This window comes from Seriola dumerili, unplaced genomic scaffold, assembly GCF_002260705.1.
Source record: "Seriola dumerili isolate Sdu_G_001 unplaced genomic scaffold, Sdu_1.0 BDQW01000003.1, whole genome shotgun sequence".
NCBI classification, from domain to species: domain Eukaryota; kingdom Metazoa; phylum Chordata; class Actinopteri; order Carangiformes; family Carangidae; genus Seriola; species Seriola dumerili.
In genome coordinates this window covers 17,056,223-17,075,770 of record NW_019174258.1, presented here as the reverse complement: position 1 = coordinate 17,075,770, position 19,548 = coordinate 17,056,223, and the positions used below count along the sequence as shown (strand labels likewise).

Below are 19,548 nucleotides of genomic sequence, written 5' to 3'. Positions count from 1 at the left end.
CGTGGTCCTTTAAAACCCTCCTGTCATGTTCAGCTTCCGCCCCTTACTTTAGTGTTCCCGGTCAAAATTGACCGGTCTGTTTTAACTGCTCTTAAATTAGCACAAAAACCATTTTTCACCGCCAAATTTTTATTCAACATTCTTTAGCTGTGAACAATGTCTCAAAGTAATGTTTAACATGAATTTATAGAATTAGACATAAAATAACTGCAGTGAAAATACAAATAGGCACTGAAAATGTATTACAAAATGAACATGTAATGTAAAAAATAAATGGAAAACCAAAGACCAAACTCAACATGAAGTCGTGTGTGTGTGTGTGTGTGTGTGTGTGTGTGTGTGTGTGTGTGTGTATTTGTGTGTGTGTGTGCATGTGAATTCATGCACATGAGTGGCATGTGACACTCAGGTCAGAGTGGGCCTTGCAAACATAGGCATCACATTTGCAGCATCTCAGGCTTGTTTTGTTGTCTCTAGGGGCACAGAGCTCACAGCGCTTCCTTTTCTGCCCATGTCCTTGTGTGGGGAGAGCAGCCAGGGCAGCGGCTGGGGCTGGGGCTGGGGCTTGCACACTCCTAACCAGACTGGCAGAGGCTGGTGTGCGGGGAATGTGCTGGCGCCGTTGAATAAGAAGAGTCACCAAAGCTTTCCCCAGCTCTGCTAGGAAAAGCCTCCTCTTGAAACTCTTCCCCTGATTCCAGGTTGAGTCGATGGCTGTCCACACCACATATGCGTTGAAAGCAGACACATCAAGGATGTTGTGGAACAGTGCCACAGACCAGCGGGCTGTCATTCGCTTGCAGGTGTATGTACCAGTAAGCTGCAATAAAAGGAACAATAAATAAGAGATTGGGAACAATATTGAATCTGTTGTACACAAAATGCTATGATTCACATAAATAAGAATAAAATAAAATGCATGATGGATGAAACTTTACATTACCTTATCAAGGCAGTCAACGCCTCCTTTGTTCTTGTTGTAGTCCTGGATCATAAGGGGCTTCCTGTCCTCTGTGGTGCTGACAGCGGCATCTTTGTGTAGCGTGTTCATCAGGATGACATTTCTATTCTTCTTGGGAACATATGACAGAGTGTGTGTGTCAGTGAAAGCAAGTTTTGATGAGAGTGCCTCTCTTCCTCTGGTCAATACCAGTGCAGGGGGAAGTTCAGGCTTGTTCTTCCTCACTGTCCCTACCATGGTGAGCTTTCTTTTCAGCAGCTCCTGACCAAGAGCATATGATGTGAAGAAGTTGTCACATGTGATATTATGCCCTTGGAGACCGGTTGTCATGTCCAGCACAACACGCATGCCCTGGTTTTTTTCGGCCCTTCCAGTACTGGGTTTCCCCATGTATACCTGCATATTCCAGGCATAGCTGCTCCTGGCGTCACATGCTGCCCAGATCTTTATTCCATATTTCCCTGGTTTGCTTGGAATATACACCTTGAAGGAACAGCGACCTCTGAAAGGAACCAGGCGCTCATCAACTGTCATCTCAGGGCCTGGATTGTACATAAGTGGTAGGCGCTCCGCCCACCTGTCCCAAATGTTCCTGATGGCAGCCAGTTTGTCATTTCGCCAGCAGACGGGTCGTGTACCTCTGCTATCAAATCGAATAATTCTTGAAAGGACATGAAATAGTTGTAAGGACATAGTTGCCCGGAATATAGGCCTGCCAGACTCTGCATCCCACAGACTTTTTGTAGCCTCATTGTTTGAGCGATATACTCCTGCTAAAATCAACAGACCTATGTAGGCTTGGAGGTCTACCAGGTCGATTTCTCTCCAGGTGTCCCCAAACACCCGCTTCCCCTCCAGGTTTGTCATCTCCAGTATAATTCCCTCAATGGACTCTGGTAAAAAGAGTTGGAAGCTGGACTTCATGTCATCCACACGAGATGTCGCATACCGTGTTGGCCCTGGCGTCATCTTTATGATGTTTTCCACTCTCGCTCTACTTCCTCTGTCCTGGGGGGATGAAGACCAGAGCAAGTGTCCACTCTTGGACTGGAATGTCTCCTCAGGTGCCTGTTCCTCAGGTGCCTCTCCCTCTCCATCTGTTGACTGGTCAGTCTCCTCAAAGTCTGGATCAGAATCTGTGTTGTCTTCCACTTCCGAGACATCCTCCTCTATCTCTGGTTCAATTTCAGTGCCCTCTTCATCATGTCCAAAAACCTGGACCAGAACCTCTTCGACAGAGAACCGCTTGGTCAGTCGCCTACTCATTGTGCTCAGAGTAAAAGGAGTGCAAGGCAAACATCGAGCTATATATATGGGGTCTGTGTGAAGATGATACATTGATTAGTCTGGAAGGTGTGGTTCACGTGGGGGATGGGCACAAAAGCGTGGGAAAGAGATGGGTTCACATAACAGACACCTGTCTAGTCTGTGTGAAGATATGATACATAGTTTCATCAGGAAGTTGGTTCATGTGGGAGGATCGGCACATAAGCGTGGGAAAGAGATGTGTACCCGCAAAAGACAATGTTCAGTCTGAAATGTGTGTGTGAGTGAGTGAGTGAGTGAATGAGTGAGTGAGTTGGGGTGGTGTGTATGGGGATGTTTTCTGTCTGATGGATGAATATAGTCTGGATACCCATTCATTTCCTATGGCGGTCACTTTTGACTGGGAACACCACAGGTGTAACAAGGTTGATTAAAACACTCAAAATTCAATGAAAGAGGTGATCATCACTTTTATATGTTCAAGTGCATAGTGTGGAGGATATCATAAGGCCTTGAGGCAATCAGATGTAAAACACAATATTTATGAGTGTTTTAAGTTGTAAATCGGTCAGATTTGACCCGAACACGACAGGAAGGTTAAGACTACATGTTAACCAGCAGTCACTTCTAAGCTGCTGCTAAAATCCACATTTTCTAATCACAGTGTCATCTGACAACATCACCAAATACAGCAGTTAAAAAAAGTCTGAGCTGTGATTTCAACTGTATTCACTGTAACATGATCACTCACAGAGAAAGTTAGAAGAGACAGACTCTTTCTTATTCAGTCTCTCACGCAGAGCACAGCCTCCGTCTGGATCCACAATAGTTTAGTCTTTCTTTACTTCAACTCCATAACGTCACAGACTTTTATTAAAGACAGGTCTTTATGTCTAACTCCCTCTGTTTGATATGTAGAGTTGGTCATAGTCGTTAGTATGAAGCCTCGTTATCGATGACTTCTCTCTCTCTCCCTCCCTCTCTCCTGCTCTCTTTGCTCTGTGTGTCTTATGTTTAGTTATTCCTCTGTCTGGTGGAAATATGATCAGTCAGTCAGTCAGTCAGTCAGTCAGTCAGTCAGTCAGTCGGGGACATTCCAGATTATAGGGCCAGTCATGTGGCTTTCAACTGACCAATGGTGGAAATAAGATCACTCAGTCACTCTGTGAAATTTATCATTATAGAGCAGGCCCTGCTGTTGCAGTGAAACAAAAAGGGGTTGCAGAACTTTTAAATTTACATTTACTCATTCAACAGATGCTTTTATCTAAAGAGACCTACAAGTGAGGGACAACACTAAAGCTTCAGTGCAGTAGGAAACCTTAGTACCTAAACCTACGTACTACAACTATTTAATAAGTTCAAGGAGATCAGGTAAAGAAGTGCACCCACAGTGCACAGTAAGTGCTAGTCAAACATGTTAGAGTGTTAGAGGTGTTAGGAGAGGAGGTGCTCTCTGAAGTGATGAGTCTTCAACAGATTCATGAAGATAGAGAGGGACCACAGACCAGAACAGTGTAGACTGAGACTGTCTTGTGTGCAGGGACGGTGATGACAGACCACATTCATTAGAGTAACACAGTGGCCAACAAGGAGAATAAGGCTGAATGATTGAGTTCAAGTAGATGGAGCAGACCCAGACACCACTCTGAAGGCAGCATAAGTGACTGAATCTGATATTTATTTGATACATATTTCTAACAAACAACCCTCTGTATGTCCACAGACTGTCATCTTCACAGACCATGAAGATAATTGTATTCTGGGGGATGATGGAGATCGCTGTGTGTCATAACCCATCACACCTCAAAGGAAGGGGTGCAGCTGCAGTAATGTTTAACAGGCACCAGGTAAAGACCTGCTCTGTGATCCAAAAGGTGTCTGGCTTTGTGAAGACCATATGGAAATCAGTATGTTTTGAGGTTAGTGTGGGTTCATCACTGCTGCTCTGTCATCACTCCTCCAGCTGTTCGGCACTCCTCTGTAACCAAAGAGACAGGTTACAGTCAGAACTCATCCACACATTTGGTTCAAGTTTGATTTCATGTAAATAGTTGTTGCTAATAGTTATTGATAATACAGCCTTTGATCTGTGACCTCTCCATAACAGTGTTAAAAGCCGATGTTAGGATTCACTTTGTAGATATTAGTTGTCATCAGTCAAAGCGAGGAGATCTCCGTCAGTATGCTAAAAGAAATGTGATGAATATGAGACAGACAACCAGGACATCCTGTCAGGTTCTTTATCTTAGATTTTATTTGTACACTCACAGCAGTTAAAACTCTGTACAGCACAGGCAGCCTGAAGCTCTGTCCCTGTATGCAGATGCTCTGATGGCGGAGACAGACTTGGCAGAAGTGCACGGGTGAATGTTGACAGCAGCAGGGGCGACGCTCATCTCAGCCCTGAGCTCATCCTGCCCTCTCCTCTGGCTGTTTCTGAAGACCAGGACCCGAGGTCTTGGCAGATGGACCAGTCCACTGTTTCTCCCTCAGACTCAGTCCTCCCAGCAGATGCCATGTGCACCGCAACGGCTTCCAATGTTACCTTATATCTGACCAGCAAAACCAACAGATGCTTCTCTAGCCCACTGTCTTGTCTGTCTGTCTTTCCTCAGCTGGGTTAAGTTATCTCTACATCTGAGATCTCATTCAGTTTCACACTGACGTCTCCCTGTCCTCCTCCAGGCTGACACACTGTGATGCAGTATTAACAAACCCTTCTCTACACAAGCAGCAGATATGATAATAACTGTGTGTATCCTGCTGCTATGGCAACCAAGTGTCAACAAAGTACCATTCTCCATCCAGGACCTATTACCTCTGATGTGGAACAGAGGTGGAGCTCCTCCTCCATCCCCCTCCTCGTCTCCAGCACAGCACCAACACATTCACACAGACTTCATCACACATGCAGCGTTTTCATTAGTCAACCTGATAAAAAGGTAGGACAGGGGTTTCAGTGTGTGCGACACAATTACACTTAGATGAGTGAACCCATGTGAGGGGCAGGCAGAGGCGGTGGACAGGGGACTGAGCTCGCAGCTCAGATTAGTCTGATATCAGGCAACAAGCAAACTGAGAGTGAGCAGGAGCAACAGTTTGACGGGGGGGGGGGGCAGAACCGGGTGTTTGTAGAGCTCTTGGTTGCAGGATGAGATGATGCAGCGGGTCGGCTCTGCTCTGACTAAAGCACACCTCTCTCCATTCATTAAACCTCTTTTAAAAAGTCTCATCTGGATGCCTCAGTATTAAATAACTACAGGTCCAGGCAACTTAACACTTTATTGGTGCAAAACAATGTATTTAATACTTTGGATTAAGACCAAACCACAGCAGTCAGACTGTGGTTGTTAAAGTTTTAAATGACAGTCATCTGAACAGTGACACATCAAACCTTTCAGTTTTAGTATTACTGTCACGAATCAGTGGCTGGACCCAAATGCAGCCAAAGGAGAAGCAGGTGAGGATTAAGCAAGTAAGTCTTAAATAAGTCTTTTATATTAAACAGGTGAGGGTGAGTGGTGGTGAGCTGGCTGCAGGCTTGGTGGAGTGGAGTTGGCAGGTTAGTTGTCAGCAATTCCTGGAGACAGAAAGAGGAGTAAAGCTAAAGTTTACAGGGAGGCAAAAGCCAAAATGACAGGCGAGATAACTGTGACTAAGACTGAGCTGGAGCATGGCACACACAGCAACCATATATGGCAACGATCTGGCGGGGACTGGATGTAGCCACAGGGTTTAAGAGGTAAACAGGTGATTTGCTTGATGGTAGACCAGCACACTTGATTTCCGATGTCTTGCAGGTTTGCGGCCAGAGAGAGAGAGAAAGAGGACACACAAAACAAAAACACACCCACTCATACCAAAGGCAGAAAAATACAAAAAAAAAACAGAAGGGTTGTGACAATTACTGGATCTCAGTGCTGCATTTGACACGGTTGAACATAAGAACAGGAAAAAGACAGGAAGTACAAATATCAAGAGACACAAGGAAACCACTACAAAATAAAACATGAAGTAACAAAAATGAACAAAAATCCAAACATAAATTTAAACATAAAATGTCCGCCATGGCAAACCATGACATATATATGCTTTATTTACTTTTCAAATGCAGATTTGACACAATGGATAATATAACAAGCTTTTAAAATACAACACAGTGTTAAGGATGACACCAGTGGTTTCCAACCTTTTTGTCTTTTGACTTCTTACACACAGATACTTCAGTATTAATAACCTAATGATGTCACATATATAATATCAGTCAGAGGGACCAAACCATTACTTTTACTGCAATACTTTAACTACATCAAGCTCATAATAACTAGTACTTTTACTCAATTAGGATTTTTCATGCAGGAGTTTTACTTACATTGCAGTACTGGTACTTTTACTGAAGTAAAGGATCTGAGTACTTCTTCCACCACTGCTTATTAGCATGTATGGACACAAATCAGACAAACAAACCATTTTAATCATGGGGGACTAATTTCATAATTTAAAAGTGGAACAAATGAGCAATTTTAAAACTGTTAGTCTCAGAATCAGATAATTGGTTTTCTGAAAATGAAAATATAATTATTTTTTAAATGTATAATTTACAAATGTAAAATCATTCATTGTTCTGGTTGGCTTGTGGCACATCATACCGGGTTGCTTGCAGGGTTTTCTCCATTCCCCAGACCACTGTGTTTCGCTCCACCAGGGAGTTATGAAGTCCCTCTTGCGCCACTGTGGCCATATCATTAGGCTCCCAGCAACAGAGGAGGACAGGAAGGCTGTGGGTGAAGGTTTGCCAGGTTGGCCAACCCCGGTGCTTTCAAGAAGGCTTTGGGAGCAATAGATGGCTGTCATATAAGGATCAGAGATCCAGTCAATGATGCCAGCTGTTACTTCAACAGAAAACTGTTTTATTCTGTTGTACTGCAAGCCACCTGTGACCACTCTGGCAGATTTATAGATGTATTTTGTGGTTACCCTGGGGCAACACATGATGCCAGGATTCTGCACTGCAGTCCACTTTTTGTGTCTGGAGTGTATCCACCTGCTGACCATTTTCTGCTTGATGATGGGGGATATCCTTGCATTGACAACTCCGTTATCATCATCACACCATATAGGGAGCCAGTCCAGGGGTCAATCCAAGCTTATTTCAACAGACACCATTCAAGGGCAAGGTGCATCATTGAGACCTATTTGGCAGGATGAAGGAGAGCTATCTTCCTTCAGACTTTGCCACTGGATCGGCTGATTGTCCCCAAGGTGGTCACTGCCTACAATGCTCCAAAATATCTGCCTGGGAGTGGGAGATATTATGGATGAGGCTGTGTTTGAGCCCACCAGAAGACGCGGACATGTGGCAGATGGGGTGAGCTCTGCAAGGAGGGAAGAACTTGCCGCCTTAATTTCAGCTCCTGAGAAGAGGCACAACGTGCTGCAAGAGCATGATTATGTGTAATATACTGTAGGTGATACACAGACAAGGAAAAGAGTAATTATGCAGTTGTGTTGTTGTTCTGCTGTTGCAGTTATAAGCTAGTAATATCCAGTTTGTTTTTTATTATATCTTTCAAAATACAGAATTCTAAACAGTTGAATAACATGTTTAAATTGCAAAAAGTTTCTAAGAAATATATGTATAATATACAGTATATATGTATATATGTATAATTAATAAAAATTTTCTTATATATTAAGTCACATAAATATTTACAGTGTATTGACAACATTAAATATTAAACAAATATATCTGTCCCAATATTTATTATCTTGCCAACCAATTGCTGAATGAATCATAAATGAATGAATGAATGCATGAACAAACTCATTGTACATTGAACTCTGTGTTCCTCCATCTCTCTCTTTCCTCTTCTCTGGCTGCTTCTTCCTTGAGAAAGTCAAGAATTTAACTGGCCAGATGTTTTCTGGCCCTTCTTGTTGGCAGGATGGTAGGCAGGGTACTGGAAGAGGCAGTGGGAGCAGAACTGATTGGGGCAGGGGGCACAGCACTGGTTGGGGCAGGGGAAGCAGAAACAGTTGGGGCAGGGCAAGCAGGACTGGTCGGCATGGAGACAGAGGACTCAGCAGCAACTTACCTCCAGTAAGGCCATCAATACTGGGGGAGTAATGGATGCCTTCTGAGCTAAGGCCTCATCCATCGCATAAAGCCGGGGCCAGGAGGCTTGCGGTTACGTCACCACAGTCAACTCCTGACCCAGTTGGTGAGTACTTAAGCTCCTGCAAAACATCAGATATAGCAAAATTAAGAAAAAATCTTGTGCCTGTTAAGACTCACTGAGAATTACCCAAACTACTTATTATGAATGTATCTTTAATCACAAATTATGTTCACCACTTATCAACCAAAGTGCTACTGTATTAAATTGTTGATTGTTATATATATTCAAGCACTGTACAACACCCCCAATAGCTCTAGAACTACATGCCCCTCCATAACAGCTGCTGTGTGCATAGATCCTAACTTACCTTATATTTCTTCTTGAGATTTTCCCATTTCCTTGAAGCCTGTAGGACCAAGACCTTCCTCTCCAAGCCCATCTCTTAAGCACAGTTCTATAACAAATTAAGGATAATTAAGGTTAACAGTATGTTAAAACTGTTATAGCACTTACTCAGATATAAAGACAAATAAAAAGTACAATTATGTTATCCTGAATTAGCTACTTCCATCCTCTCTAGGCCACGTTCTTCCTCCCTGTGAACAAATGTTCATGTTGGCTGTGGCGCTAAATTCAATGGTCTCCTCCCTGGACCCTAAGTAGTTACTAACGTATGTCAATAACATTATCGCTAAATTCTGCAATACTCATCAAACAGTGATGGCTCAAGAGCACAATGCCGGCTGCGAACAATGAGTGCTGTACTCAACTACTGGTTAGGCCAACATTAGCCATGTAGTTAAGAAGTTATGCTATCCAAACCAACGTTAGTATAGCTTGCTAGTAACGTTAATTATAAGTTTAACTAAGCTACAGTTAAACTTAGTGGTTGAGAAGGAGGCTTTTGCTTTGATCTGGGCTCTGCAGCATTTTGCAGACACAACACACTGATGTTTCTGCACACCCTACGATGCCTTAACCAGAGACTGATCAGGTGGTTACTGGTCCTGCAGTCTCATGATCTGGACATCTGACACACTAAAGGTCGTGATGATGTGGTTGCGGATGTACTGTTGCAGGCTCCAGTTTTGGAGTTATGGCTGGACAGTGTTTATTTCCTGCTATAAATCCCTTTGATTTTGCTCCCTTTAGGTTGAGTGGTTGCTGTGGGCACAGCTTGTAGACTGGCAGGTTGTGGGCGTATGGTGAGTCCTGACAGTTTGACAAGTTTATTGTGTAGTTTGTTTTCTTTTTTCTGCTTGGTATTCCTTTGTTATGGTGAGACCCCCGTCTTTCTTTGTACCTGTTGCTTCTAGTGTGTGGCTGCTTCCTTTGCAGGTACTAGAGGTGGCTGTGGAAAAGGGTTGTCATTACCTGGGGTCATCAGCAGACCGGTGCAATTAAAACTATGTTGGAGCTCAGTTCTGGTTCTCTCTCCTGCCTGAGGCACCCACTTGGTTTTGGTTGGTGTTTGGTTTGTGTTGTTTCTGTTGCTGCACCATAAAACATTGCACTCACACACTCCATCACTCATGGACTCAATTACAATGCTCATTGTTAGTTTAAGTTCTCCTGGAAATATTGCCTTAAATAAAACATTTGTTAATTGGCTTTGTGTGCGTTTCCCTCTTCTGTCATGGCCATGCGGCCCGGTTTAAGACAGAGAGGCTGATATTAATCAGTCAACAGCAACACTGGTTTACAGGCTGCATCAGTTCCTGTCAGTGCTGGTGTTTGTGAAGGCATTGTGAGTCCAGTGTGGGGAAGACCAACTAACACTGAAATCTAAAGGTAAATAATCACAGAGGATGAACACACTGAATGACCTGCTGAAGAAGTTCTGACCGCAGAGTCAGACACAGGCTCGGATTTCATAAGGAGGATTATAACTGAAAGTGGTCAAAGTTGTTCATCATCGTTGGTCATGTGACAGGTTTATTTTGCTGTGTGAAGATAAAGTTATGGCTGGTGTAGAGTTTTAATCCTTCAGAACAGAAAATAAATCCATGTTAATCAGGTTAGTGGAAAATCAGACTCTGTTGAACCATATTAAGATTTTATTTCTTACATTAGTGCTTCCAGAAAGTTCTGGTGTGTCTGTAAATATTGTTACATTTTCATAATATATTAAAGATTTCCTTTTTGCTATGACCCAGTTTAACGACACGGATCATTAAAGTTTCATCTGAGTCGGTGTAATTACAGTAGGGAATGTTTGATCATGTGTTGATGGATCCGTATGAAGACTCTGACTTTGACTCTGACTTTACATCACATTAAACAACTTGTGCCACTCAGCTACACGCAGCAGGCCGTGCTGTTGTTTGTCATGATTAATGATTCGTCTGCTTCCTGAGTTTGACTACAAATCTCATCCTCACTCTCGTTCACTACACGACACATATACACACATGCACTCTCCTCCTCCGTCCCCAGGCAATACATCCATATCAATTTAATGCAAGCTGACTTTCTAATTACACTAATGGCCTGAGCCGGAGCCACGAGCAATGTATTATTCAGACAAAATATATTTTTCAACATTCTCCAAAGTGACTGATCATCTCCTGAGGATGGCTGCTGGAACCATTAAAATCAATGGCATGGGTCTTGTTTGATTTAAGAACTGGTCAGTGAGATGGTTAGAGGCTGCGTTCGAAATGCATTGATCCTAATACATACTACATACATAATGTAGTGCTGCCACTGTCCACAAGAGTCAATATGGATCTTGTATCAGTCATAAAACACTGTGGTCCGTGTCCTCAACTCAAATTTTAATGTTTTGTACATTTTTATATTATTTATCTTGTTATATTAGAAATGATCTGTCTTGTGTTGTCTTTATGTTGCTTGTCTGTCTTTTTTTCCTATGCACCAATTAAGGAGCAGCGCTGCTAATTTCATTATATGAAGCCTTTCTAATTTGCTCGAAGGCTAACTTAAGGCTAATTAATTTGCTTGCTAATTAGCTAGTTAACAAGCTAAGCCAAGAAGTCAGGTATGGTGAGTGCAGACACTGATAGCTGATAATTGGTGCTAACATATAAATAAAATTATACTAGAATTTGCCTCACCTTCTGTTAGTGATTTGACTAAAAACAAGTCAAATTATCTCTCTTATATTTACATGAAAAATCCTTCAGAACCAACACCACAAACACCGATAGGTCCTGTTCAGTGACCTTAATTAGAAGCCTTAATAAAATGTAAACAGGTGAGTTATATAAAAATTCATCCCCCGTACAGTTGTCATGAAAGAGTAAATTAGCTTTAGACAAAAACAGTTTTTTGTACCAGGCAGTTTTTGGTACTTCAGTGTTGGCTTCATTTTTCAGCCCTGGAGGTTGATGCTTGACTATGACCTAAGAGAGAAACATTTACTCTGAAAATACAAAGTTAAATAATGATTTTTTTTCTTTTCAGTTTTTTCAGTGGTTTCATCATGTTTTACTTCCATATCAAATCAAAGACATCTCTTCTTGTTAACACCCTTTTCCAACACTTAATGACCTGAGCTACTGATACAGTAACAGTGCTCCTCTTCTTTAGGGGAAACGAAGTTCCAGACTTCTGGGGAATATCTGTGGGATGGTGCAGGATTCTGTGTCATGGCTGCAGAGCAGGTGCTCCCACAGATGAATGAGGACATCAGTTGGTGGGTTTGGCCTGATTAGCACTCAACCATTTTTCTAACTTATGCTGCTGAGCTCACACTTTGTAAGTAGCACAATGTGCTCTGAACTGCGCAGCATGTTAGCCTTGTTTTTCTGGGTCAGTGTCACTACAGGTGCTACTGAGACATTTTAATATTCCAACAACATGTTTAGATTTTTATAGGATGAAAACCAACTAGAAAAAAATTTAAGCATTAAAAACTGTCTCATCCAACAGGAGAATCTTGTCTGTCTGTCTCTCTCTCTCTCTCTCTCTCTCTCTCTCTCTCTGTGTGGTTAAAAATGTTTCTTCCAAACAGACGTTGCAAGTTTAACCTGCGCACTACTGGACCAACACAGCAGGAGAAATAATACAAACTGTGATGGGTTGGGTTTGCACATAAATGTGCTGCACAAAGATTAGTTTAAAATATAAAGGGCAACACACAGACTGTGTTGCATCATGTGACACACACAACAAGCGGCGCAGTCACTAGCGTTGTTGCTACTAGTTAACAGGAACATGTCAGGAGAGGGCTCTGTAAAATATCAAAGTGAGCTACAGCAGTGTATGGCCACATATTGACCTCTGAAATGATGATGATGAAAATGATGATGATGAAAATGATGATGATGAGGATGATAATCGGTTGTTTCACTGGGCTCAGAGCAGATCTCTGCTGTTCTGGTTCTGACACCTCTGAGGCTTCTCACTGTGTCCATGTGTCTCAGCCTGTGTGTCATGGTGACTGAGAAACAGGCTCAGCGGCAGCGTGTGGAGGAAAATCTATCAGCTCTTAACACAACAGAGTCAATCACAGTGTCAGACTGGGCTCAGCTGGACTGACAGGGGCCAGGGGTGAGCTCACCACAATAAAACCATTTAAAGTCAGTGTGTTGTCAGTAGGCTAATGCTAAGCTAAAGGTAGACACTGGTTCAGAAGAAGACAGGCAGGAATGAAGGGAGGGTCATGTCACAGTCAGCAGGGTGTAAAACATGTTTTAGCTGCTCCTAGCTGCTCTGCTTTGTCTTTTTTCCGCTGTATAGTCATTAAGTCTTCAGTCTTCAGTCAGTACTGTCTTCACAGACAGTGATAGTGTTGAATAACTTAGCTAATGTTATCTCAGAGCTAGCTTCTTTGCTAACATCAGTTTATCACTACAACATGTGCACATAAAACACACGTTTTAACACACAATCTACTGTTAAATTCATGATGTCTCCTCAGTCATCATTTTGTCTGTGTCAGACTTGGTAATATTATTCATTTTTGTTAGATTAACACATTCAATTTTCCAGATTAATTTACAGATTACAGTTGGTAGCTATCATATTAAAACATGACTAACAAGAACATGATAAATCTCTCATTGAAATCATTGTGATGTTTAATTTTGAGATAACGTATAAACTTTCATGCAAAACAAAAGAGGAAAAGTGGGAGTTTTTGGCGATTTGACCTCATCATGATGTCATCATATGTGAAAAGGGGTGAGGGTGAGCAAAGTATAGGAAGAAGAGGGCGGAACAGATTTTAAAGTTTGACTGGACAAAGAGAGAGACAAAGAGAGAGCTTTTATTCTTTATTATTCTTTTCTATGAGAATGTTCTGTATGTTAAACTATGGCAAGATGAGCGTCCCTATAAAAATGAACAGCATGAGTCAACAGGACAGACCAGGTTCATCTTCCAGGTCCAGTTCCAGTATGCAGACACAGTTAGTTAGATTACTGTTGTTGACTTACTGTAGAACCCATACTTCACACGAGAATAAAATTTAAACATTTACTGAGAATCAGCTGCTACAGCCACAGAGCTGCTTCAAAATGATGTTCTGCTGATTTCAGGCTTCACATGGAAAGAAACATCCTCATTATCACCTGTCAACTCAAAAACTAAACAACACAACAAACACATGAGACTGATATAAATAATAAAAAAAAATGAAACTATAGTTAGTTAGCGTAATATAACATATAACATAACGTAGTAAAACATAACATAGCATAACATAACATAGCGTAATGTAATGTAACATAATGTAGCGTAATATAATGTAACGTTGCGTAACATAGCATTACATAGTATAAAGTAACGTAAAGTAACATAGCATGATGGTATACACTACTACTGTGACAAAACAACTTACAGTTTTGTTATTGTTATATTTTGACCTACTTAAAGTTATCAACAATTATTGGGAGGGAGAGAGACAAGAAGATGAAAAAGGAAAGAAGTATAAAAAAACAATATCCCCTCCCCTTTTTAGGGTCTAGGCAGAAAGATAGACTGTATATAAAAATGGACATTGAGTCCGGGTCTTGAAAATGAAGCGAATGCGGAAGTGCCTTAAACTTGCATTCTATTGAATGACCATCAGGGGGCGACTCCATTGGTTGCAAAAAGAAGTCTGATTGTATTGAAGTCTATGGAAAAAAAACCCTACTTGTCACTTGTTTTATTATCTCAGTAAATGTTTTCGTTATGTGTTTATGGTCTGAATCGCTAGTTTGAAGTTTTCTTCAATATATCATGACATTCATTTTTCAAATTATGGTCCTATTTAAAGGAAATAGATGATAAAGCAGAGTGGTCAGAATGGATGAATTAAATACTGTGGTGTACAATTTACAATCAATCAACTGTAACTATTAAAAATATAAAAAATAAAAAATATAGCTGTGGATGAAGTAAAAGCTGAATTTCACTGTCATATGTAAGTTTGCATATTAAAAAGAGCAAGTTGAATCAACAGTGCAACAGAATTTGTAGTAACAAGTATAATCATTATTCATCATGAGTCCCAATGTGTGAGACAGTTAATATTTATTTGCTCCCGTAACTATCTCCCTCATAATAAGTGATGCTGTTGGAACAGCACACTGATATTAACTATAACAGCTGAGGACTATGAAATATGAACTATAAACTATTTACAATTTGTTACAGCTACAGTGGAGTCCAAAAGTCATGTGATTGTATGTCTGACATGGGGCAGAGAGTGTAATACGATAGTGAGGGTGAAGGGAACAAGGAAGAGCAGAGCTGATAAGACTGAATAATGTTATGGCCACAAGTGTTACATTGAAAAATACTATATTATCTCATAAAACACTGTGTGTATGTTTGGGAAGAGAAGATCTTCATGTGTGGACACTGCAGGTGGAGGTGGTGCAGGGCCTCCATCATTGCTGCAAGAGGTTGTAGGTGTCTCCAAAGATCCAGACCTTGGCTGGATGGAAAAAACATTATAATAGAGAGAAATCATATCAATATCATATTGTAGAGTATAGAGAAAAAGACAAAAGAAACAGCTCTCTGATTAGATGATCACAGATATCTGAAAATACATTATTCCCTCAGCTTAGTTGTAATAAACAGTCTGCTGAACCGTTTTACATTAAATAACAATAGAATAGAAACTAATACTCAGTTTGGTGTCATTGTGCAGGTGCACATGTCATGATGGTTCTCAGCTCTCAGTGATGTTCTTTATTCTGACACAGAGACAGAATCATTCCAACAGATGTTCTGACTCCCGTCATCAATAATGAAATGAACTAGAGCTGAAAACTAGCCGACTAACACTGAACCAAACTTAATATGAACAAACACGACACACACATCAGACTTCAGATCTATGTAACTACCTGTACATACTGACGACAATGAAGACACATATAGAAAGGAGAGGGACTTGGTCTGTGGTGTCACAACAATCTCTCCTTAATATTCAGATAACTAAAGAGGTAACTGCTGATCGTAGACAGTCCAGTTCTGTTAAGAACTCAGAGTCATAACTCAGTCGGATCTGAAGCTAAGAGTGGGTCATTTGGCCGTCGCCATCTTGCCAGTACCTGACTCCGCCAAACTCCCGGCTAATACAAAAATGGTCAAGAAGGAAGGGTGAGTTTGGAGCCGAGACTTCAGTTCATGCCGGCTTGTACGCTCAACCACCTGTCACTCAGAACCTTAAGCCTTAATATAATTTAAATGAGCGAGTAAAAATTCACCCCTGTACAGGTGTCATGAAGGAGGAAATTAGTTATAGAGACCAAAACAGTTTTTGTACCAGGCTGTAAACATGTTTATTTCTGCTGTAAAGTTGGACATTTTAACATGGGAGTCTATGGGGACTGACTCACTGTTGGAGCCAGACTCAAGCAGCCAGTTCCGGTTTTTGGTACTTCAGTGTTGGCTTCATTTTTTAGCCCCTAAAGTTGCCACTTGATTATCTCTGATGTCCCTCCAGAATAAACCTCCAGAAATCCACTTAGAAACCGGAGAAGAAAAAGGCTTTTTCTCTTAAAAACAATAAAACCAAATAAATAAACCAATAAAATAAACTTGATGACTGTCATTCTGGTACTATATGAAACATGATGAAAACAGGTTATTATTAGCATTAGCTTTCAGAGGCAGTTACTGGATTTATTCATATTTTTTTGTGACTTTAAAAACCTGTCTAAATCTAATCACCTCAGTAGAGTGTTGTTATCTAAACACCACAGTACAGATGAATATACAGAGTTTGTGCAGTGAGGTGAATTATTTTAATTCCTGTCATCTTTAAAGAACCAGCTCTCCAGTCACCTCCTCTGGATCACATACATGCAGAATTTCCCTGGCCTATTGAAGACCACTTAGTCCATTGACTTACAAAATACAATCAGTTGGGTCATAATTGGCTGTGCTCCAATATTGATTCACTGTCCTTTAGTCAGTATCCCTCAGCTGAGTGAGTCAGTGTGGGAGTGAAGTAATAATCAGTTTGTGTACTCACCAGTTCTAAGTCTGACAGTGGTAGTGTCTGACAGCAGAGCTCTGACACAAACCCTCCCTCTTCATCACTCCTCATCTGCTTTTATCCCGATCTAGAAATGAATGAACAGACTGTGGTGTTGGTGCTGATGGTGAAGAGACTGACATTGACTATAGATTCCAGTAATCTATAATCACAAGCTGCTGGCAGTGACCAGAATAATAAAAAGAGAGAATTAATCCAAATGTTTGTCTTTATCTGTTTCTGTGGGGTCTGGGACTCCTCCTGTCAGGTTGACCTGTGTGGAGCCCACAGACATGGGACAAGTCCACCATCCATCAGGTCAGTGAAGCAGTCCAAACATCTCTCTCCTTAACCACAATCCTTCAGCTCTTCCTGGGAGATCCTGTGATACCAGACCAGATGAAGGATTCCCATCGCTCTCTGTAGGGGGTCTGCTCTGTACCCCTCCAGAAAGGGGGGCTTACTAATACCACCCCCAACCACCTCACCTGGATCCTACACCTGGATCCTACAACGTAGAGCTGCATCTGTTCGCCTTCAGGCTCCCCCTGGATGTCTGAGCTCCTTTCCTGGTCTCTGAGGCTGAGCTCAAACACCCTGTCAAGGAATTTCTGTCACGGTTCAGGACTTTTGGACCCAAATACAGACAGAGAGAGCTGGTACTGTTTTATTTGATAAAGAAAACACAAGAGTCTGGGGCGGCGAGGAAACCAATGACAGAAAACTAAGAGAAAAACTAAGAGGAAACTAAAAGGAAGCACATGACAATGATGTGTGTTTAGGATCTTTGTGATGTGTCACATTAACACATGAAACAAACAGAAATGTCAGATTTCCTTCATGTTTTCCTCATGGTTTTCATCGTCTCAGCTTTGACTGGATCTGTTAATGTTAATGACCTCATCTCTTCTACTTCTCTTCTACACAGTGGGACAGTTCTTGTGTTTGTGTGACTGAGGTATTCTCTTTATACAAATCAGTTCTGCAGCTCTGTATTTTATGTTGAGTTTAGTTCCAGAACAACATGTCCTCTGTAGGATTGCCCCCGTCCTGGTTTGCCTGTGATTGTTCTCTTTTTTGAGCGACTGTCCCGGAAAATTAATATTCTTTCCCGGGACACAAATTGTCCTGGTTTATGTGAAAATGCACGTCTAATGTAGAATTTAATAGTTTCAAATAAAACTGTTTGTTTCCCCCTACTGCTTTTCTGTTTTCTTCCTGGTTATGTCTAATCCTGTGTCTGTAAATGTATGAAAACAGGTACAACAGTGCCCAATTTACTGTATTACCTAGCAACTACTGTACATATACATTCACCATGAATTGGGAGATCTGATAGCTGAGTGGTCAGGGCGCAGAAGTTCCTGGTTTGACTAGGACTGTATGAGGACTGCATGAGGACTATAAGAGGACTGCATGAGGATTACATAAGGACTGCACATGGACTGCATGAGGACTGAGAATTAGCAGAAAATAACAGTTTTTCTACAGGTGTCGAGGAGGATCCTTGTTCCAGCTGTTTGATCGTCTTCAGAATGATTTCGAACAAATTATGTCTCCATGTAAAGATGTATGAGGTTCAGTGTCAGCTGAGGTGAAGGATGTGATTGAACTCTCTACATTTGACAATGATGAAACAGCAGCGCATGAATTGGTCCTGATGGGAGCTCGATGGCCTGTCTGAGAGCCAGCACTTCCATTATGACCATTCACACTCTCATTTCGGTCCTCACATATCTGACTGTGCTACGACTCACCCCCCTCCTCTCATCTATTCTCACTCTGGGGGAGGGGTCAGTCGATACCACCCACTGAGAACTCTTCTCAGGTCGAATCATTTATTACTGAGAGAGCATTTCACTGATGCCTGATCAAATGTCTGGATTTCTATTCACACAAACATGTGAGTGATTGATCGTCTTCACGTCGTGCAGCAGCGGTGAGATCAGTCCTGCAGCAGACAGAGGCTGCTGGAGAGAAGCGCTGAATACTAATTAATTTGCAGTGTTGTGCCTGTTAAAGAGGGAGGATGGGACCCCGAGTGGAGATGTGAAAGGCCTTGTGTAATTATGTAATCCTAATTAGTAAAAAGGGGTCACTGACTCTTACTCAGAGTAGATGAGTGTGGGCATTAAAACCTCAGGCAGCTCTGAATGCTGCTCCATATAGACTGCATACATTTCACATCCATTTCCCCACAGGGAATTTGATCACTGGCCATAACATTTTAATGGTGCGAATTAGAATAACAATGAGCTATCAGACTGTAAAATAACTATATGTTACAGCAGAGGCAGTAAGTCAGGCCTGTTACAACTTTGTTAAGTAATCATGTTTTAATCCTGAGTTCCTCATAAAATACATGAGACTCTCTCCATTAACAGCGGAGAAACAGTTCTTCTGTCCACACATCATTGTATTTAACACTGATTATTTTACATGTGATTGTGATTGATATTTGACAAATACCCTCATGATATTGATTTGAATAGTATCGCACAGCACACAAAATATAAACATGGACATGCTACCTAATACCAGGAAGTGTATTAGTCCACTTCAGTACTGACTTCCCTCCTCTGTCTGTCTCTCTGCTGTGAGCTCATTGATTGGCTACTGAAGACATAAGTCTTTAAAAACTCCGCAAAGATATGTAGTTTCATTCAATCAGCTGCTCACTGTGGTTTTCATCAAACAGGAGGGCATAGAGCACATGTAAGGAACTATTTTCAGTGGCGTATTAATCCAAAGCCATT

General features: G+C 41.5%; 1 protein-coding gene across 1 annotated transcript; it reads right to left on the bottom strand.

The window, feature by feature from the left end:
• Window positions 1-379: 379 nt before the first annotated feature.
• Window positions 380-2,227, bottom strand: LOC111219481 (piggyBac transposable element-derived protein 4-like). The gene is made up of 2 exons (XM_022742170.1): window positions 944-2,227; window positions 380-820 (listed from the first exon to the last, which is right to left on the bottom strand). Exons 1-2 carry the CDS (start codon window positions 2,225-2,227, stop codon window positions 380-382), a joined length of 1,725 nt encoding a protein of 574 aa, XP_022597891.1.
• Between the last annotated feature and the right edge of the window lie 17,321 nt (window positions 2,228-19,548).

What these genes read in the sequence shown, in the direction of transcription:
- LOC111219481 (XM_022742170.1), bottom strand. Translation starts at nt 2,227, where the DNA reads ATGAGTAGGCGACTGACCAAGCGGTTCTCTGTCGAAGAGGTTCTGGTC. An exon ending in GCGTTGACTGCCTTGATAAG is followed by an intron (nt 821 to 943) that starts GTAATGTAAAGT and finishes CTTTTATTGCAG; the next exon opens with CTTACTGGTACATACACCTG.